We start from the raw sequence: 22,501 nt of genomic DNA on the forward strand, positions 1-22,501 counted from the left end.
GTGTCAAGGTTTCCAAGATATAAACAGAAATGGGAATGAAGAAGTGACCTAAAAAAAAGTAGAATGAACCTGAAGAGTTTTCCTCCATATAGAGTTGGAGGCTTGACCCAGAGCATGGTTTTTGTTACCTAACACAGAAAATGCTTTGCAGAATATGCAGTTTGGTCTCTGAGTCAAGTGCTGGTATTGTGGATCTAGGAGTGTCTCTGCTATTCCAAGAACAGAGAAATTATTAACACCCTTGTAAGGCACTGCGGTCACGTTTGAATCTGTTGGTAGAAGAAGCCTTGGAGTAAATGGAAAGCTAAGGCAGATCCACTGCACCACAATCAAACTCGTAATACTTTCAGCATTAAAAATTTGAGATGGTAATTGTTGAAAATGCTGAAAAGTGGAGCCATTTTTAGCAAGCTGGTTATTGCCTCAGTTTCTTTGTCTCCATTAAATGTGGATCACAATATGAACAGACTCCCATCTAAATTCCTAAGAATGATTTCTGTAGTTCAGTACTGATGTTCAGGTGGTTACTCTTCTCTTTTGTCAGCTTGGAGGGGCAGCAGGAGAAAAACATTTAGCCTTAACAGGAGAGTTTTTAAACTGCTGAAATTGTTCACTAAATTTCTGGTCTATGGTTAGAAATGAGATTTTACCACCTGAGAGAGATTTTGCAGTCACTGGCTCTAGCATTAGGTTAAATGAACATGGATAATGCATGACAGAAGTGATAAATTCTGGCCAATGCTTGAAATATCTGAAAGTAAAAATAGTGATATGGTGTGACAATTAAAAAACCCTGAATGAACCCAGCAAAACCCAAATAGATGGATGTTTCTCCTAACACAGTATTTAACTTCAGGCTTGAGAAGGCGTATTGGGAAATGAGGAAAATGCTGAACTGGCTTAAAGAGAATTGTCTTACCCATTTAAAACATGGCACAAGTAATTTTCATGTATCATCCCATGTTTGTCTCCTGCTTGCCCATGACAGTGTGTCTGTTTTGTTACAGTGTCCTCTCCTTCTGACCTCATATTGCAGGCAGCACCAACTTGAACTCCCCATCCCTGCTAAGATTTTGCTGCTGAGCAGTTATTTTTAAAAATCTCTTTCAGCAATTTGCCATGAGCGCTCTGCCTCGTGGAGGGAGTGCTGGTTTTGTTACTGTGCTGGCGTTATCCTTGTACACTATAAAAGTTGAAAGGTCTTGCCAGGTGGGCAGTGGTGACTTTTCAGCATGGTGTAAGTGACAGCAGTGCTGACATAGCCGTGGTTCTGTGCTTCTGTGGGTTGGGCTGATGGCTGGGGTTGGTCATTGCTCACATGCCTGGCTCAGGAGTGCTGAGGATGAGTGGAGGGGACACAGCAGCCACCAACCCCTGTGCTGTGCCTCAGGGATGGCTCTGTGCTCAACCTGCTGTGCCACTGGTGCTTTTGCTCCATGCCAGTGTTTGCAGTTACCTCAAAACACCTGTGCATTTAATCAAGTAAATGCTTCCCAAGGCTCTCAATTTGATTTACTGAGTTGCAGCATGTGTTGTCCTATTGTTGATGTATAAAAGACTTTTAAGTAAAGCATAGGAGTAATTTTAGGGATTGGTTTAAAAAAAAAAAAAAGAAAGAAAGAAAGAAAAAGGTGCACTTTCTACAGCAAAATAATCACTTTAAAAATTCCCTGAATTGGAGGAATGGGGCCCAGACAAATCTGACATATCTGAGATAAATATTTAATTTCTCATCAGGTGTATGTTTGCTGTGTTGGGTAGGACTGACATTTTCCATCTGACTTTTCATCTACCTCAAATGTGAACTAGTTTTAAATTGTTTCTTGGAGAAAAGAAGGTTCATGTATAGACAAGGTAACAGAAAAAGCAATGGGGGACATATTTTCTAAATTAAATTATAAAAGTACACACCACAGAGAAATCCTTCATATGTAGCCCATGTATTGATTCAACTTCCAGTGCAGTGTGAAGCATTAAAATGCAGCTCTGGCTGCACAGAATGTTGAAAGGGATCCCCACTGTCTGCATAAGTCTATGGGAAGCCAAGACCTGATTAAACTCTGATTAGAATCTGTTGAACTCAGACTCTCTTTGAGACTGAGGGTGTCAGAGATTCTGAGTTCAAGTGATTCTAATCTGCCTCAGGTCACACCCTCTCTGCAAATGGGCTTGTGAACAGCATCATCCCGGGCTGTTTGGCAGGTCAGAGTCACGGATCTCCCAAATCTAATGGCGTTATTGATCATAAATGCAAATAACTTTGACTGCAGAAACCGATGGATCTAGCAAGCTTTAGAATGGAAAAGAAGGGACCTTGGTAAGATTTCTGAAGTTTGTCTTAAGGGAATACAGATTTAATTTATTTAAAAGCATTTTTTGCAGGAAAATATGGTCATGAAGAGGAAACTCTGTGTGTGTGTGTGTTTGGGGTTTTTTTTTGCAGTGTATGGATTAGAGTTCTGGCAACTGAGATCTACTTACTGAGAATTTTCAAAGGTTTTATTTTATAAACAGGACAGGACCAACTGAATATTCCCTATCCAGATTTTCTATTTAGATTTCCAGCATTCAGTGTGTTACATAGCTTATCAAGCTTTCAGCTCTTGCCAGTATGATGCAGCTGATATGCACAGAAGTGTTTTGGGTGGTTTTCCTGTTTCTGTTTGGAACAAAGATATGAATGTTCTGAAATTAGGATGAGGAAGAGAAAGGTTGTGCCTGAGCATCCTAATTTTGGCACAGGAGGAGATGAAGCCCTTGGGAATTGGATTCCAGAAGGATGGCTGGAGTTAACTTAGATGCCTTGTTAATTTTAGTCATTAGGTTTGACTCATTGTTATGCTTCTCTCACACATCCAATAAACTCTTAGCTAAAGCTGAGTTGAATTGATGTAGGTACAGATTTTGGAATGTTCAAGAAGGACATGGCCTCCCATTCTCAAAATAATATTCCTGCTGCTTTAATAATACATTAAAGCAATAAGAGTATTTGGTGTTCCAAATGGATCAGATATGAAATGGGCAATACAAGCCTAGCAAAACAAATGAGGAGAGTGCTGAGGCCAGATATGACATCTGGAATGTGATAGAAGGCAATTCTAAGTAATTTATTTTTTCATTGTCAATATAAAAAAGAATTGTACTGGCTTGGGCATGTCAGTAGACCTATCTGTCAGAAGAGAGAAAAAAGGAAGTAGGATCAGAAATAGCTGCAAAATGGATTTTCCCCACAGATCTCCACTTGCAGATTAGCCTGAGCAGGAAAAATAGCAATGTTAATAATAAAATGAACAGAATAAGCTTGTTTATATTTTGCTCATGTCAGACCTATCCTAAAGCCTTTATATGAATAAGGAGGATCTTCATTTCCCAACTCCCCATTACAGCATTTTATATTAAAATCATCTGTAGGTATTTTTCTTGTCTTTTTCTTTTCCCCTCTCTACAGGAGCCTTACCTAAACTCATTTGATGATAATAGAAATTTGTAATTTGAAACTTATTTGCTGTGAATTAGGCCTAAAAATATCTCCTAAATCTTAATTCATTTCCTCAATTAAGTACTGTTCACATAGAAGTAGTTGTTGAGCTGAGATATATAACTACAGTGAAAATGGGTGATTTGTTCAAGACACCTTCAACAGCCTCAGATCCAGCTGATAACTGGGCAGGATAATTAATAACTGACAATTGTCCCACTGACACTCTGGACACACTGTGAAGGGTGAGGATCTGTAGCTTTATTTCCCTAGGAGTTAATTCTTAGTGTGCCCATAGAGGTGATATATGCAATATGTCTCTTTCATCTGTGCTTTATAGGTAATAATTTAATACTAATTGAATAAGTTGTAGCCCTCTTTAACAATTCTGGTAGTCATTTTAAGGGAGTGATTTCTCTTCTATAAATTCAAAATGTTGTTCTGGAATACCCACTGTCTGTATTTGTACTATCCATGTTTGTCAGATCTTATTTACTCTGTGCAGGATTTGGTATACATGGACATCTGCTTAGGTAATTTGCAGGATTAAATATAGGCACTGAACCTTTAATTGATAAACAATACATATTTCTGAAAATATTAATTAAGAGTATATTCTGCAGAATAAATGATGTGATATCCTTGATACAACCAAAACAAATCTTCTGGAAACAAAAGCATCACTTGAAGCAAAATGAGGCAATTCAAAAGCAATTAGCAGCAGAGTTGCTCATCCTTTTGTTGTTTTCTACTACTGCCTCCCCCCCACTTAGGAGTGCAGAGTAGACCTTTCTGTAGATCATGGCAAGCAGGTGATGAGGAGTAAAAGTGAGAAAAGTAGTTGAAAGTCGTCTGTAATTAGCCACATTGGACTAAAAGATTTGAATCCTAATGGAGGTTCTGACACTGAAAGTATTCATTCTGCCTTAAAAATGTCTTCATCCTGCTCCTCTGCAGTTTTGTGAGGTGTCAATGCCTTTAGTGTGCTTGGACACTTGGATCCACAGCTCTTGCAGTCCTGTACTTATGAAGTACTGCCTGTATGGTGCAGCCTTAACATTAACACCAGTATCAAAACTAAATTTTATTATACGTATGTTTTCTGGCTTTTTGTTAGGTTTTTTTTTTGGTATCTAACTACCTGGAGTGCTGTTGACCCACTAAAATTCTCCCTGTTCTAGTGAAAAATGCTTTCATTCCTAAGTGAGAAACTGGCACTATTCAGTGATCACTACTCTATGGACATAACAGTTGCTGCAAAAGAACCATTCAGAGCTTTCCCCAAGGGCTCCTCTGTAATTTTACAGTGCCTCTTTTAATTCTGTGTGATGTTCCAGGTCGTTATGTATTATGTCAGTTGTACCACTCCAATATCTGGAAATAGGCCCCTGGTGCTGCTATGCAGACACTCCTAAGGGCATGCATTAAACACAGTTTTAAAAACTGGCCAATGGTCTCCGTGTGCAGTGTGTGTGATCTGCTGACATCAGAGCTGTGGGGAAAAAAGAATAATCCAGTCCAATTATACTTATTACATTTTTGCAGCCAAATAATGGTAGTTTTTTTGCAATAAAAAGCAAAACCTAAAACCACTTGGGATAAAATGATAGGTTTGTTGACAGCAGTTGTATTGTTTATTTTAACAGCTTTTTTTTTTTTTAACCTTTTTGGATCTGGGAGTGATTCTGCTTATTAAGACTCCACTTGCATTTATGATTTCTGTTGACATTTTCCTGTGGGAAATGAGTGTCTGACTCACAAAAGCCAGAGGAATGGGAGTTTTGGGCTCTTACCTTACTATTTCTGTAAAATGTACTAAATAAGCTGCAATCATAAAACTTCTTACTGAATATTGTTTTGACTTTCTACTTGAGTTAAAAACTAATGTCAACTTTTTTCCTCCAGAACAGTGAAAACACTTTCCAGTCAGTTTCCTGGAATCTGATGCATCAAATACATCTGATAAATCAAATACACAGAAACCAGGGGTTACAAACACAACCAAGTGGCTGCAGTTTCTGTGTGAGCTCATTATCCAGAGCACAAGCTCCTCACTAACAGAGGGAGGTGCAGGTTGTGTCAGCAGTAAAAATTGTTAATTTAGGGTACATTTACAGTGCAATGTACTTGTTAGAGATAAGCACGTTATTTTAGGTGGTGAGAACTGATTAAAAACCCACTAAATTCATGTGTCCCCTTGAAAAGTTCTAGCTCTCTTCCCTAGTTTCAGAGTCTGTATTTGATGTGGTGTAATATCAGAACAACTGGTTTAAAAATGTTTTGTATATAAGATTTATTTTATGCAGTGTGACTTGGATGGTAACAATATAACTTTTTGAGATAGAAAGTGAAATAATGCACTTTTTATTTCAATGCTGACATTGAGTGAAGTAGGCATGTAATTTTCCCAACCAGAATAAGAAATATCTTTTTGTGAAATATTTGAAAATAAGACTTTGATGTTTTCAGTGATGGTTAGTAAAGCAAAAGGGCTACAAACTCTGGATAATGGAGATGTAGTAACTCTTTATTCCAAGGTTGCTTGTTTCATGCTACTGATCATGCTCATATTGTTTCATTTTCTGTAAGTCCTGTAGTACTTTAGCATACTCCCTTTTATTTATTTCTTTTGAAAGGGAGAAGTGAAGTGAATGCTGAAAGACAAGGATACATTTCTCAGTGATAAAATATTAAAATTATGAAGTGCTCCTCTGAGCTTTTCTGCCATTTTATGTAGGTATTATTTTCTGGAGAAGAACCTATTACTTCAGAGAAAGGTTTGAATGAATTCAGTCTAAAGCTGAGGTTATTGTAGCAGAAGATTTTACTGCTTTGTGATGTATGCTTTTTGCAAGGATATAATTACAATGGTGCTATGGCTGAATTTTGGACACAGTGACAGGATAGTAGGAAATGCTATCTCACTTAAGGAACAATTTATAGAGCTACATATATAGCAGGAGATAAAAAGGAACCCTGCAGCAAAATTCTGATTCTTCTGTGACGGAATTCTTTTACCATGAAATAAGAGCCCTGGTTTTCCAGGACTCTTCCCTTCTAACATGCAGATGGCACAATAGGCTGTACTTGAGCAGAGAAATGCAGAACATCTTCCCAAGAAAGATCTGAGGCATATAGATTTTAGTTTCCTTTAAAAATCCCATATGCTTCTTTTGCCAATAATCTCAGCAACAACACAACTTAATGAGGTCAAAGTTTCTGTGTGAATTCTGACTCCCTGTGCTTTATCAGCTGCAAAAGTTTTCCCTCTCTTGTATTACATTTAGATAATGCTTTAGTATAATATCCTTCATATTCTTAACTTGTATTATGGTTCTGCCTTTCAGCTTTGACAAATATACTTAGTGCTGTCAGAGAACACCTTACTGTCTAAGGATTGCACACTACAGAATCAAGGGGGAAATATCTACATGTCATTACTTCCAGATGGAGTAAGAAAAGTGAGCTCTTGGCACTTAGGTTGGAATACTTAGGAAATGTTGAGGAGTAGTGTTGGAGGAGAGCATGTTACAGATTCTGGGTAGCGTGTGTATATTGTTTCATCTCAAATACAGACATCAACATTAATAAAAAAACTGTTCTTTTCCTATAAAACTAGACTGAGACTCTATATGCTGTTTACAGTTGAAAGTCTATAGCTGATTTATAGCTGAAAAATTCAGTAGCTGAATGTTTAGATTTAATGTTGAATTTTTAGGAACTATTGTTTGGCATTTCCTACAGCCAAATCTTTACCTATGATCACACAAGGGAGGCTTTTCTTTTCTGTGAATAAACAGGAGAAAAATTCTGTGAACTCTCTAATTAGCAATAAATTTGTTTTATTTAAAAGTAGATCTGTTAGTATGCCTATCAACCTTGACATATGTTTAAATCCAATGTTATCATCCAGGAGAGAGATTGATCCTCCTGATGTTTTGTTCCCAGAATTTCCAGGTATTTTAAATTGGCTCTGCTGGCTGCTGCTGTCACAGGTATTTCCAACTGTCACGCATGGGGACTTTTTCCAAGAAGCAAAGGTGAACAGTGGCTTTACCTGCAGTAAATTATTTCAGTAACTAATTTAGAGAGTTCCTGACTCTTTCACCACACACAGAGAATTCTTATAAAGTTCTCAATCAAGAGATTGAGTCTGTTGTCCCTGTGAGCTGCTCCTGGTGCTGTTAATGGTCGGCACTCAGCTTGCAGGTACACAGAGCTGAAGCAGAATTTCACTCTGCTTTCAACAGGATATATGTGCATACATTTAGAGCAAGAATTAGTTCTTGTGTTTTCCTCCTGGGCTTCAGCTCTTTGAGTCCATGGTCTGTTAGAGCTAGAACAGGAGAGGAGGGTGTGACAGGGTTCTTGTACTGATCTTGTCACCCTCTTGCTCATCACTGCTGTGTGTCTGTGAGCCTGTGATTACAGGGCAGGGCTGCTTCCAGGCCAGACTTAAGTTTCTGTTACTGCTTTATTCTCCACAGCTTTGCAAAGCCATTGCAGCTCCAAGAGGGAATTGGATTCTGTCCATCTCCACATGGCATTAGCATTGCTCTCCTGTCTTCCAGTGCTCTTTTTCCCCCACTAGTGATGTCAGAACTGTTTAAGTTGCTATTTTGGATTTCAAATCATATTTGAACTTGTCAGAAAAGCAAAATGTATAGGATTTTGAAAAACTGTTCCCTGCATAGAACTGCAAAATAAGACCTACTGGCACTTCTGGGATAGCATTATAATAGGGGTATTATTTTCTGCCTCACTTTAAGTTTGCAAGTGTTTAAAAAAAGTTCTTTATGGCCTTCACATTTTGCCTCTTAAAGAAGTAGTGAGAATTTCTGACTCTTATTTGAATCCAAAACCTTCCAAAGTGAGCAGATTTTCATCTTTCTCAGAGTTTATCTGAATTATTTTGAATTATTGACAGCAAACTTTACTTTCCCTGCAAGTCAGTTGTGGTGCAGATTTTTTGCAGTGTAGCTGTGCTTGTTTTAACACAAGAAGTTTTCTCTAGGTCTACTTCACAATACTTTATTTAGTCAGTTTAGTGGTGCTTCAGGGTTTGCTTTTTTTTTTTTTTGTGCCTCATAATCAGTCTACATTCAAAATAAAGTTCATAAAAGAGGAAGATGAAAACTCATTTCCATTGTTAGGAATCATAAAATATCACAAGGTTTCTCTTTCTTTAGCAACAGATGAAAAGATGAGTGTATGAGAGAGACAGTTCTGTGATGTGTTTCATTTCATGCGGTGCCTCTCTGAGTCCTGCTATTGTGTATCATCCCCAATGACTGCAATGCCTTGAGTCACTGTGTTGTTTTTTTAAAAGCTTTCACTTTTCCACTGTTTGTTCTCAAGGTTACATTATGCAAAACACAATGTTACATTTTTTGCACTAGTACAAGCTGTATAAAAATATTTTTAATCCTGCTGTGAAAATTGAAGTAGCTCTGTTCTGGGGGAGAGGCTTTGGGCCTGTTTCAAGTCTTCCCAACTTCTAAAATGAACTTCTGTTTCTTCTTCTGTCTGAAAAGGTGTGGGTCATGTCTCTTGCCTTTCAAAGTATTCCAAGGTGGTAATTCTTGCACTCTGTTGCTTTGGTGAATTGATTTAGCTAATCACCATTAATTGTGAACCACTAAGAATTGTCCAAAGGTAGTTTTGCTGTTTAATTAATTATGAAGATGAAAGAGAACTTTTTCTACTTCACTATTAATGTGGGAAGCCAGGCTAAAAATACAAGGGAGGTAAGAGGAGAGGAAAGGACAGACTACTGATTTTATTTCAATGGATTTGCATTATGGATAGGAAGGAACAAGCAAGTTGAATTTAATACATTATTCAAAACTTCTGTTTTGATTTGATTAAATCCCTGCTCTACAAATCATTTTCCTTACCATGCCACTTTTTTCCCTTTACTTTCTAGTGAGGTGCAGGGCATGGTGTCATTTAAAGATTTCCTGATGTTCCCTACAGAGCTTTTATCCCAGCTGTCTGCAGCCTTTGGCCCCTCTTGGTTTTTGCACCAAAACTCCTCTGGCAATGTGTGAGAGCTGTGAGTTCTCCGTTCCAGCAGTGGGTACAGACACTCTGCAGAGGGTGGCATGGTCTGGGGGTTGTCTCTGTGTGGAACCCTTGGCTCTGGTAGACCCTGGAATGAAGTGTTCAGTGCAGAGAAAGCTCTGAGAAACTTTACCAGGTTAGCTTTTACCATAACTTTTTTGTGCATTTAAACCTTGGCTATAAGCCTGTGCTCTGCCTTTTCCTCTGTGAGCTACTGAAGCTCTTGTAAAATCCTGGCTATAATATACAGATCAGTATGGAAGTACTGAGGAAATCAAAACAAACCTCCCCACAAAAAACCCAAACATAACCCAACAAGAAAACATGACCTGTAATTATTTTCTGGTCTCACAATACCTTTCTTGAAGTTTGCCCCAAAATAATCAGTCTTACATTGATACTGGAACAGGGTGATTTCTTTGATTTTTCTTTAAATTTAAAAATGAGGAACCAACTATTAACTGCCAAGAGGTTTTTTACCAATATGTGCTGCTGCTTGCTCCATTTGCATTTTCTATCAACTCACATGTATTCCTCAGCAGTCTGATTTTGTTAAAAGCTGGAAGGCTTTCACTGAGAGCACCAAAGGAGCCTTTCTCCCCGTGCTTTTGTCCCACTCCAAAAAACTTTGTTGTGAAGCATCTCTGGTAAGACACACTGATTAAAACCATTATATTTTCCATGTAGGTGTATTCTATGAGTACGCCTACATGGAATGAAAAAAGGACATGGTGCCAAAAGATCTTCCTTTTCTCCAAGAAACCAATAGCAAAGGACAGTAAGCATACTTATGAAGATTCTTAATTTCTGTCTTGCAGGAATGATTGCTACAGTCAATTTTGAGTGAATTTTGACCAGGCACCTCTAATTTTCTGCCACTAATGAGCACTTTCTTAGGTATTCAAGGAGAAAGAATAAAATCTGTCAAATGAAAGAGTTCTCTGAAGTCTTTTTACCAGAACAAAGAATATCCAACAAGTTTTTCAACTCATATTGAACATTGCAAATATCTACTATGAAAGGCCAGTAGTAAACCTCATATATGATACAGGATTTTGAGAAGAGAGGTGTTGGTCACCCAATCTCCCATTAATACCTGGGAAAGACATTGATCCTTTAATGTCTTACTGTCTGCATGTGCTGCAGGCACTCCATCTACTCCACCTTGGGTCCCATTGTGGAGATCAGCATGTTGGATTTTACATTTGGAGCTCGTTCATTTGATCAGCCTTTCAGCTTGAAGAAAGCTTGTACAAATGGCTGCTCATTTTTCTCATGGTGTGGAAACAGGTTCCCCAGGTGCTCTGGCCGGTCAGCTGTGCTTAGCACCCAGCAGAAAACTCCTGTGCTGAGGGGAGCTGTGCTGGGAGAGCCTGGCTGGGACAGCGCTGGTTACCGGCCAGCAGCAGACCTGGCACCCAGGCAAAACCAGGCTGAGCATCAGCTATGCACAAATCCAGATTCTTCTTTGAGCACAGTGTGATGGTGGAAAGATTGGAGCAAGGCACATTAACAAACTTTTCTCCTTCCTTCCTTCCTTCCCAGAATTACAACAACAGCTGCTTGTATGATGGACCTGCGGAGATATCCGCTGGATGAGCAGAACTGCACGCTGGAGATTGAGAGCTGTAAGTACTTCTGCAAATCCTACTTATTCTCTGCTCAACTGCTTTGGAGTTTTTATTTCTGTTGAGTTCTGGTTTTTTCATGTTTTGTATTCAGGGTTTTTTTGAGGTTTTTTTTTACATGCTACTAACCCAGTTGTCTTTCTGTCTGATGATGCTTAGATCCTTGTAAACACAAGCAAAAAAATAGCTTTCCAGATGGATTAGTAATTTGTGGCACAAGGATTAGCAAAAGTTATTCTGTGTTTTTATAGATAATTTACAGCTTTAAAAGTCTCATTCAAATGCCTTGTTGGAGTTCATGTGAGGAGCACAAGGATTATTATCAGTTCTTTATCCTCCTTTACTGCTGAACTGTGTGGCAGCTTGTTTCCATTTATAAGTGAAGGCAAGAGGTTAAAATTGTCCTTGAAATAGGTGTTTTGTGGGTTTTTTCCTAACCACTGTGCTCTAGTTCAACTTTCAAAGCATGTAAACAGTCTGTTTATATATACTGATTTAATGGCTGGTGTCTATTGAACTTATGTAGATAAAACTTGTCAAGTAGAATCTCTTTTCTCTGAAAAAGATTCATGATCACTTTTATAATGACAATATTGTAAGTATGTTATTTAACACTTTAATTAAGATTATGTAAAACTTTCAAGATTAATGTAACATTTTAATATACAGCATACAAGTATGTGTATTTTTAAAATAAGTTCTGTATTATGAAATATGTGGGATTTCTGTGTTTGATTTCTGCTACAGTCTGGTAAGAACTCATTACAGCTGAACTTCTGTTTGAGAAAGCATTTAAGAATATGTTTTACATTTATGTCTAAATTTCATTCATCTTATTGGAATTTACAGATATGCTAAAATTCTTGTGACACTGTTGCCTGAAATAATTTCCATGCATAAGTAAGGAGAGTTGAGACTATCTTTAGAAGTCTGTGTACTGATATTCACAAGCAGCAAATACAGTGGTGGACTTGGCACTGAGAGTGGATAAAATCCAGTTTGTTTGAGGTTCTTTGTAGTTCTGTGTACAATTTCCATTGATAGCATTTGATTCAGGATCTCATACCTGAAGCCTGCTATTATGCAACCAGTATATAGGTAGTGTATATATATTAGGTTGATTATAATGTGTGAGAAAACTCTTGGCATAATTCAGGCTTAGAGAGATTTTTATTGAGAAAATTTTTGCTGTGACAGTGTCTTTTAATTGTTCTTGTAGCAAAGACCTGGTATTTTTCTATTTTCCAGTTGTGTATGTAAGGTGGGAAGCTGGAGAGTCAAAGGAGATGCTTTCTCTCTGTTTACAGCATTGTTTAAATGGCCAGCAAGGGCTTGCCATCTCTCTGCATTGCTGAGATGACTAAGTCTTATATTGGGATTCACAAAGTAGATATCCCTCCTCTCATCCTTTCACAACCTGCTCTGGAAAATATTCCCAGGAAATACCTGTCAGGTCAGTCCTTGGGCAAAGAAGAAAATTAAGTTGTGTCTCTGCTTTTCAATGAGAGCACTTGTTCTCATTCAGACTTAGAATGTGGGACTTGTCAATTGAAATTTCCCTTTTATCTGATGTAGAGGTTTGATGCAGATCACTTACCTTTCTAGAAACAATCCTAAAAACTGAGTTATCGAGTGCTCAAAGTTGTTGTTCCACTCAGTATGAAAACTTAATGCGCATCATATCACAGAGAGGGTAGAAGTTGAATTTACCATAGAAGCTGGGATGCCTGGAGCAGAGGTCATTTGGGGATTTGTGAGCTCTGTTGCAGCATCACAAAGGTAAAATGGATTTAAATCAGGATACTAAGTGTAGCCAGCCTGTCTGTCATGGCAATAATAAAGTCCACTAAAGAATGGGGATAAAGTAACACTTGAACTGTGTTTTGAAGCACTGTCAGACTGCTTCAGAAAATGATTGGTCTTCATAAACACCATTTTGTCCTGCTGAAAACCTGTGTCTACTCCTCATGAATCACTTAAGGCAAAAGTGCAGGTAGGTAGATGGGCAGGATGAATAAGATTGAAAGTGACTTTCCAAGTTATTAAATGCAGGTGCTGAAGTCATAATCACTGCTAAAAAGTGCTTTAGCTGCATGCCTGAAGAAGGTTGGTTTCTTGCCCTTCTGATCCTCTTAGATGGCTGTTTCACCATTTCTTTCTTGTAGTGGTTAGATATTCTATGAATTCCTACCCCAGGTCTTTTCATGCCTATGAAGGCATGAAATTAATATTCTTTGCTTGGACCTACATTTTTTTTTTAATTCAGTGTCTTCTCTGGCCCTACTGGGACCTTCATAACACATTTAATGAGAACACATGCAGTTTCTCATAGACTTCATTTCATTAAACTGATTATTCCAGTCTTTTTTAGCATTCTCATGCAGGAGTATGTGAAGAGAAATGCAGAACTGGCATTAGTTCTTCATTAGGAATAACTAGCACCATGAACAGTGTCCCAGGTGAAATTTGTATTACGCTATGGCATTACTCCTGCCTTTCTTCAAAAAGCCACCTCTGCCTTTCTTCACTACTGCATATCACAGGTGAGAGTCTTTTCTGGAACAAAAAGTACAGTAAGGTCTTTCCCTTCCTCACTCATTTTCCAGCAGCAGGTTCTTGCTGGCTTTTTGAAGAATTTTTTTGCATAATGCTAAGAGCACATGACTTGGCATTTCATAACACTGTTCACATAAATCAGTGTTCTTAATGTTGCTACAGTCCTCAAGGTTATCCAGTTCTTGTTATATTTGTTCTGATCATCCTTGTTCCTGACAATGCCTGCTGATTTTGTTTCATTAGAGATTTCATCAACACACAAATACTAAGGAATATTAATGTCAAGAAGGAAGAGCTTTGCTTACAGTCATTCTCTGTATTAAGCATGACCTTTCAGTGCAGTACAATTTCCTGCACATCTTTTACATACCTTTACTAGTTGTCTTTTCTTAGTTAGTCTTATAAAAATATTTCTATGAAATCCAGTTCAGCTATGCATTGTTTAAAAAAGAAGTTATTGTCAAGTCAGGTCATTTGAGTTGTAATGATATTTTTATTCTGTTTCAATACATGTTACTGTCTCTAAAGTCCTTCCATTCTTTCTCTGCTTCCTTCTTCCTTTCCTCCCCTCATCCTCTTACTGATGCCAGAGTAGAATGCCTTTTTAAAGTACCTGAACTTTTTTTTCCTTCATGTCACAGTGTTTACTGACATTTGTGGCCAATATCAAGTTTTTGTTAATCTGGATTTGCATCAATATAGATTAATTGTCAAATTAGAAATTATTGTGCAAAGGGGTTGTATATAAAATATAAAACATGATATAGAGGGGGTGATATCATCTATTAAGATTCAAGAGACAGCATTTTTAAGGGCAGTCTTAGTGAAATGCTGAAAAGTGTAGGAGAGATCTATTCCCCATTAGTTTAAAAAGTACCAGTTGTGAGGAATGAAATCCTGTTTTTTTCCATGTATAGCTAGTTACACTCTGAGTTCCTTTAAAAGCAGAAGCTTGTTGAATATTCCATTTTGCTAAGATGCTTCTGAACCTGTGGGCTGTCATGTCCAAGGGGGCCTACTCTGAGCTATTCTACTTCTCCCTTTCTTTTGTTCTTCTCCAACATACTGAACAGCAGGGTTATAATACCAGAGGGAAACCAATTTTCCTAAATATTCATTTTTTAGTTTCCCAACTTGCAGGAAACAGTTTTTTTCTTTTTTAGTTGAATATTTACTTGACTCAGTAAATACCTGTCTGTTCTGCACCCTACCTCGGCCACTGCAGTTGGTATTGCTGAGTTTCTGATGATTCATGAGCATGATTTTATTTCTCTGCTGTTTCCTGCCTCCCTGGAATTGTAACTGTTGAGAGGAATGTCTCAGCTAATCATTCATAAGACTAGTGAGAGCTCAAAGGCAATAAGAAGTACAAGACAATTTGATGAATACTTCATATTCCTATAAACTAATAAAATATCATATTGCACATCCTCAGCCTAACAGAAATTATTGTGATTCTTTTGACTATTCTTAAACACAATTATTCAAGATTCATGTGGTACATCTGGACCTTTGTCGGTTTCAATTATGTGGTGCCACATAAAGACAAAAATTTATTCAATTCCTTCTTATCTTGTTTCATAATGAGTTAGGCCTGCCTATATTTATGGTATGCTGAGTAAAATTCAGAATCTGCCTTTTGACAGCGGGTTTTGGGTTTTTTTTTTTCATTTCTTTGTTGCTGTGGAACAAACAAGAATGCACTGAGTTTCTCCTCAGAAACACTTTCCATGGTGTGTGGCATTGAAGCAGCACATCCAAGCCCTTGGCAGACAGCGAGCTCCCCATGTGGCTGTACTGACCAGGGAAAAGCACTCACAGACAGGCAGGGGAATTTTTGCTGATGAATGAGAAATAATTGTTTTCAGGACATTTCATTTATGTGAAAGCCTGAGGTGTTTGGAGCAGAAACCATTAGAATTTTTTGTTCTACTTCACGACAAAACCACCAGAGAAGCACACTAGGTTAAAAGGTAACACACAGCATTCAGTAAGAGGATGTGGAAAAAGCCAGAAACAGAGTCAAAAAGTGTCATTCCTGCCCGTGGCAGTGCAGCCCGGTCCCAAACACTTCCTAATCAGATCATCTGTGAAATCTCATCAACAAGAGAAAGAGAAGTCATCTTTGTGTGCTCAAGGTGACTTTATGAGTACTTTTAAGGCGCTGAAAAGAAATCAAAGCAGCCTTTAGCTGGAGCTTTGAGTACTTTGCAGATGGCTGCTCTGGCCATCGATCAAAGCTGTAATCAGGTCACACGGGACAAACGGTGGGACTCCAGGTGCTGCCCAGGCAGGGCTTTTCTGGGTTAGAGGCCAATGTGTTGGATGCCAGGCAAGGAGCTGCGGTCCCCGGCAGTGGGGTGCTCAGCACAGCTGGATACCATGGCAACACATGGCTTCCAACAACTGCACAGCAAATGGAGAGCTAAACACATGACTCTTGGAACACTGACAGCTACCATTTTAAAAGTTGTTAATTTTTTTTTCTTTTATCTGAGTTAATGTGTATTCCATCTCCTTTGTCTCTTCAGCTGAGACTGTTTTGCATCATGGCCCTTGCAGAGAGGGTATTCCTCTATCAGCAGAAGGTGGTCTTATCAAGGTGCCCCTATTTTCATCTTGTTCATCATCTCCATATTCAGATTTCCTAATCTGGATTCTCTGCCAATCCAAGCTGTACAGCACAGTGTGTGGAGCAGAGATGTGCTGTTTCACAAACAGTGATGAATTCCATCCATGTCTGTTGCCATTTTGGCACCATCAGCTTCCGGTGTGGCTTCCTTGGGACAGGTACTTTGTTCTTTATTTGTCCTCAGTAATTTCATCTCAAGCATGCTGAGGAGAGAAAAGGTATAATTTCAGTGGTGTAATGCACACTGAAAATGAACAGGAAATCCTTGACTCCTCTTCAGTGTGGAGATAGGATGATTCAGGAAGAGCTAAAATAATCCCCAGCAGTAGATGATTCTTGTGTGTCGCCTGAAGAGGGGAAGGAAATTCAGACTCACCAGCAGTGCATATGATCAGGGTGGGCTGTGTGCAAGGGAACCAGTGTTTGTAGGGTTTGATAACACACACCCCCACACCCAGCTGGGGGTTGGGCTTTCAGCTGGAGCTCAAATAACACCCGAGATTTATTACCCTAAGGTAGGCAAGAGGGAAGTATCTTCCTTTTTTCATTACATCTCAGTACATCTTTGCAGCAGTCTCTGCTTCCTGGGAGTTCTCATAGCACTAACAAGGTGATGTACTGTTTGCAAATGAAGAAAGAATTCTGCAGGAGCTCTGAAACAGACTCTTAATGCTTTCAAGCTACCTGGAGTTAAATCTAAAAGGGAATGCAGTATACAAATATCTAATCTGTGCCTTTCAGTCCCAGGCCATACCAGCAACACAGATTTCCACAGAGAAATTAATAATTTTGAGTGCCTTTTTTTTTTTTGTCATCTCATTCAATAGTTGAATATGGAGAACATATATAATCAAAAAGAGAGAAACAAAATGAGAACAATTTTAAAATTTGTAATGCATTTTGTCTTTTATATTCAATTTGAACAATAGTAAATTTTTCCTTATTACAAATAACCCTACATTTATCAAGGGATTATTGATAAATGGCCCTTTTTAAAAAGTTCATATTCAGAAAGTATCAAATATAATTGCTAAGGTTTGGGAAAAAATTAGAAGACAATGCAAATTTTGACTATCACACAGTGATCACATACCTGTGAAAAGTGAAATGTTTCTACAGCCATTTTACTTGCTAAGAGAGAGAGCTTTTTCCCTATATATAATTACAATTGTCTTTTGTTCATCAATTACATTAAAGAATGAATTCAATTTTTTCAGATTAGCTTTCAAAACATCTAGGGGCAGGAGGGCACTGGAGTCTGTTGTCAGTCTGATCTCTGTTTGCCCTTGGTCACTGCTAGCAGCAACTCCAACAGTAATGCCAGTGCTCTTGCTACTGCTCTTCAGCTCATGCTGAATTACTGAAGTGGGGGAAGAATGAAAATGAATATTTGAGTCACTGCAGAACTGTGGATTCAGATGAAATTTGATTAGGAATTTTGGCCTGTTTACAAAGCAACAACAACCAAAATGGGATCAACTCTTACCCACCCTGGCAAAGGGTCCTCTGTGTCCCCTTGGGCAGCACAGCTGGGCTGGGGTGAGATGAGGCTCATTAGGTTCCTGCTCTGACCAGAATTCAGTTTACTGCTTGAGGAGCAAGCCAGATCACCAGATTGGTGAGAGTGCTCTGCATTTGGGCCACTGATACTTGTCCATTTGTCCTAAGTTTCTAGAATAGGAATTCAAGATTCATCTCTCAAATATGAGCTTAACCTTCCTCACTAGCTCTTGTTAAAGAAATAGCTGTATTCTCCTGCAGGGTTGTAATTTTTTTGGTTGCGTGATTTAGTTTTGGTTTTTTCCAAACTCCAAGTTTTCTTTACTTTTTCTTACTGATGCTCAAATGCAGAATATTGCATCATTGGTCACTGAACAGGAAAACAATTTAATTGGTTTTGTTTCAGCAAGTAGAAGCCAGAGTGAGTAATAAGATCATCTTCAGTTTTGATTATGACATTAGATTTGAGTGGAGGAAGGTTTGACCTTCCAAGCAGACAAGTCTAGGGAACATTATTTTACTTTGGTGGAATAACAGAGAAGAAATTGAATTAGAAGCAGCTTTGGCAAAGTTAAAAATTACAACTTTTTCATCTCTTGATCACACCTTGCTAATGATGAGAGCTTTGTGAGACAAGTTAATTTTGTTTTCAGTTGCTCATGTTATTTGGTACTGCTAGTCAGGCTGATCAAATAGTTCACCAATTGCATTGGTGTGCAGGTCCACACAGGGAAACTGTTCCAGTTTTAGAAATGTTTGATACCTGTGCCACTCAGAATATCCAATGTGGTTTTGACACACTCTCCAAAATTATTTGGATGGAAATGCAAGGTATCTTTTACGTATGAAATACTCTAATTCTTAGATAAACTTTCTCACGATATGCATTTTTTCTGAGCAAAAACAAAACATGAATAATACTGTTATTACTCTAAGTAGCCTGAAACACGTTTTGTGAATGAACATTTATAAAGAAAATAATGTCTAAGTGGTTTAGAGAAATAAAGATTATAGTCTTTATCATTTATGTTGTATTTATAAAAGAGTTGGGGTTTATTTTTGTCCTTTTTCTTATGTAATAATTAAGGTGTGTTTTTTAAAGTAGCTTTTTATGTGAGAAAAGAGAAGTCACTAAGTAGATTAATATGTACTTACATTTCAGGTTGTACTTCAGGAATAAATCAGGATGAAAGGGACCTCAGGAGGTCCTCAGTCAAATCTATTTAAAAAGGGTCAGCTCTGTGGTCAGACCAAGTTACTCAGGGCTTTGTCCAGTCTGGTCTAGAAAACCTGCAAGGACAGAGATTGAAAAACCTCCCCAGACAACCTGTTCCAGTGCCTGACCATAGCAATGAAGAATTTTAATTGAAGTTTTCTATCTGATTTATCCTGTCCTGGGATCCTACATCTGCCTTACAGAATCAGGAATAAGTATTTACCATTACTGGTCTGAAATAGAACCTCAGAGCTGCGTGACCTGCATTGTGAAAAAGTTCCTGACTCATGGAACAGAATGACAATACCATGAGAATGCTCTGAATAAATCACTATGCTGTGCAAGTAGCTCTGTAATTTAACAAAGAGTTAACAATGCAATTTTTCTTTCATGTACAATCTGGTGTGGTATAATCTGCTCCATATCTCTTTGTTCAGGTACACAGGTACTATTCCCATTATATAGTGTGTCTGTCAATGCTTGCTATGGTTTAAAAACTCTCAAAATAAGGGTTCTTTTCCCTGGATAATGATCTCAGAATTTTCATTATGGTGTTTGGCTCAGTAACATTTTTGTTGTTACGTGCATTTAAAAGGCAATTCTCTGTATTCTATGACTGTACAACATAAAAGTTGTCTTTATTGGGTATGGAACACAGATATAATTAGTCAGTTTTGCAGGAATGTATTGGAAATGCAGAGATTTTGAACTTGTGGTATGTCATACTTGTTCTCCTCAGCTGCAGAGCAATCCACTGTGTGCATTTTCTCTCAGACAAGCTTGTCTCATCTGGTGACTGATGTGTCACTGCAGCCAGAATTCAAGATGTTATCTGAGCCCAGCCAATAATCTTATATAAAAACATGGTAACAAAACAGAAAAAACAATGTGGGAGTCAGTGTTTGGCTGTATGTGTAGGAACACACCTTTCCACTCTGACATGATGGGAACAACACCTTGTTAACGGGAGGAGTCTGCAATGGATGGAATCAAGTACTCTGCTGAATCCAGGCACTTTATTGATGTGTCAAAGTTGATTATTTGAGTATTTGGTGAATTCTGCATAAACTTACACATTAGTTTCCCAGTAAAAACACCACTTTTAGCTGTTTCCTTAAACAGTCAATTCGCAGTCAGCATACATTACAAGTGACCATTTGTCCAGTATCAGACCCAGCATTATTCAAGCCAAACACACCTCTTGTGGGCTGCTGTGGGAACAACTTCCATAAAAGCACAGCAGGCACCTGTGTCTGTGGGAGCCCATCAGGGCACTCCAAGGAACCAGCAGTTTGTTGGTGGAACAATCATCCCTTCAACAGCTGACTTCTGGGACAATGATCTGCACCAGAATGTTACACAGACAACCTGAGTGATGCTGAAATGCTGGTAAGTTACATTTTTGCTTGTGAATTATGATTTTATTCCTGTGGGGGCTTTTTGTGTCTGGAAGCCTGTAACCTGTTCCTGACACACAGTCTGGGGAAAATTCTGTAAAGGGACAAAGAGCAGAACAGTTTTCATTTTACCTATGGTCCCTCTCTATTTTCTTTTCTTTGCAGACATAAAGAGTAACATTAGTGACTCCTATCCTGTTAGAATTATTATCATAGTGACGGTATCCATGCCAAGGAACTTCTCATTCTCCCCAGACAGCTAACAGGAATGTTCAGGGGAGCAGGTGTGCACCAAAGTGCTGCAAGTGTAATAATGCCTTTATTCTGTAAGTTGTTTATGTTGCTGTAGCACAGGTAGGTAGTGGTGTACTGTGCACATGTACTAGTTAGATTATTGCTTTCCTTTCAGGTTTCAAGAACAACTTTCTTCCAGTCCTGCAGGTTCCACAGCATTATAGGTAAATGTGTGACATTTTCTCCTGCAAAATCAACCTAACTTCTTGTCAAAGTTGTTGTCTTGCTGCCCAAGAAGAACTATCTTTTACTTCTCTCTATTTTTATTCATTTTTGGGAAGATGGTTCTCAAGAACTGGGTTTTACATTTTGCTATGATGGCAGAAAAGCTGGCATCTCACTATGTCCAAAATTGGCATTTTACCCTACAGTGTGCTATGTACAGCATAGCTATCTTTTCTTTTGTTTGTCTTTTGCCCCTTTGATCTCCTTCTCTTTTCCTCTTTATCTTTCTCATTTTCCCATTTTCCCCTTTTCCCCTTTCAATGACCCTTTATGTACTGCTGATACTACTGTAGAATTGATTATATAGGTGTGGGTAACTTGCTTGCATTATAAAAGTACAAGGTGCTTACTAAATATGTTAACTTTCTTTAAAAAATAAAATGGTGGTTTTAACTTTGATATCTGTGTGTTTCTTTATGAGTGTAATGCAATTATGGACACAGCAAAACATGGAAAATATTTGAAATCTGCTGAGAGAAGATGACTGTGAGGTCTGAATGTCTGCCAGCTAATTTTTCTATTTATACATATAAAAATATACTTTAAAAAAAATTTTGGAGTAGGGATTCTTGAAAGTGGTGCAAATATAAGTAGCATTTCTACTGTGCACATTCCTGTCAACTTGTGCTGCTGAGTCATCCATGAAGAGACTTTCAGTCACCTTTTTTTGAAGATAGGTCTTTGTAACTGAACAGTGAGTTCCTATTTGCACATATTTACATATGTGCTAGCTCATATTTGGCCTTGAAGCTCTACTCAGGGACACTTTGTTCTATGGCTGGATGCCAAATTGCTTTTGATTTTAAGGAATTTAAGAAAAGATATTTGATAAATTAGGTCAATATGCCTGTTACATATGGTATGGCCATAATTTTGCCAGACATTAAATGGCAAAAGCAGTGATGTAATTATCATTTAAGGATGATTTTCTTAGTTGTAATGGCCACATATGAACAAGCATTGTAACCTGTTTTCATACTTGATATCTCAGAATGACTTGCTTTTACAGGGAGCTCTCTAGGCTGATTAAAGCTGCACTTTTTTTCTGGGCATGAAATCTGCTGTTGGAAGATGAGCTTTTTTTTTGAAAGGGCTGGAGCACATCTTTCCTGCTTGAGCAGTAGCCAGTACCTCCCACCAAGTCCAGCTCCTCTGACTACTTCTTTGAGTTTCTTTTTTCTTGGACTAGAAAAGTGTTATTGTGAATGAGTACTGAGATGTTAATATGGCTGCTCTAGAGGTGAGTAGGATGATAGAAACAATGACATTTTGTGCTTTTTCTTTCTCTTACAGGGAAAATACTGTGGTTTGGAATGCAACATGTTTTCCTTAAACACAAGGCAACCTAGAGCAGCTCTTTGTTTTTGTGGGGGTTTTTTTGTTTTGTTGGGGTTTTTTTCCTTTCTTTCTTTTTTTTTTTCCTTTTTTGGGGCTTTTTAAAGTCATCTTTACCTTCAGGGATTTGGATCATTGTGGCAAGTATTTTAGCCAGAAGGTAGAACACAGCTCACT

The 22,501-nt window shown here is 38.2% G+C and overlaps 1 protein-coding gene and 1 long non-coding RNA gene across 4 annotated transcripts in view; both read left to right on the forward strand.

The window, feature by feature from the left end:
- The window catches only part of GABRB2 (gamma-aminobutyric acid type A receptor subunit beta2), a 137,611-nt gene that overhangs the window by 61,784 nt on the left and 53,326 nt on the right, over positions 1-22,501 (forward strand). For all 3 annotated transcript variants that reach the window (XM_071443142.1, XM_071443145.1, XM_071443143.1), the window contains one exon: positions 11,087-11,169. In XM_071443142.1, the coding sequence (XP_071299243.1) occupies positions 11,087-11,169 (83 nt within the window). The remainder of the gene's footprint in view (positions 1-11,086; positions 11,170-22,501) is intronic.
- On the forward strand, positions 11,180-21,388 carry LOC139597634 (uncharacterized). Its single transcript, XR_011681662.1, has 2 exons — positions 11,180-20,462; positions 20,880-21,388. It is a non-coding gene; the product is annotated as an uncharacterized lncRNA (long non-coding RNA).

This window comes from Agelaius tricolor, unplaced genomic scaffold (assembly GCF_023055355.1).
Source record: "Agelaius tricolor isolate 1412-34295 unplaced genomic scaffold, bAgeTri1.0.p SCAF_18, whole genome shotgun sequence".
Lineage (NCBI taxonomy): Eukaryota > Metazoa > Chordata > Aves > Passeriformes > Icteridae > Agelaius > Agelaius tricolor.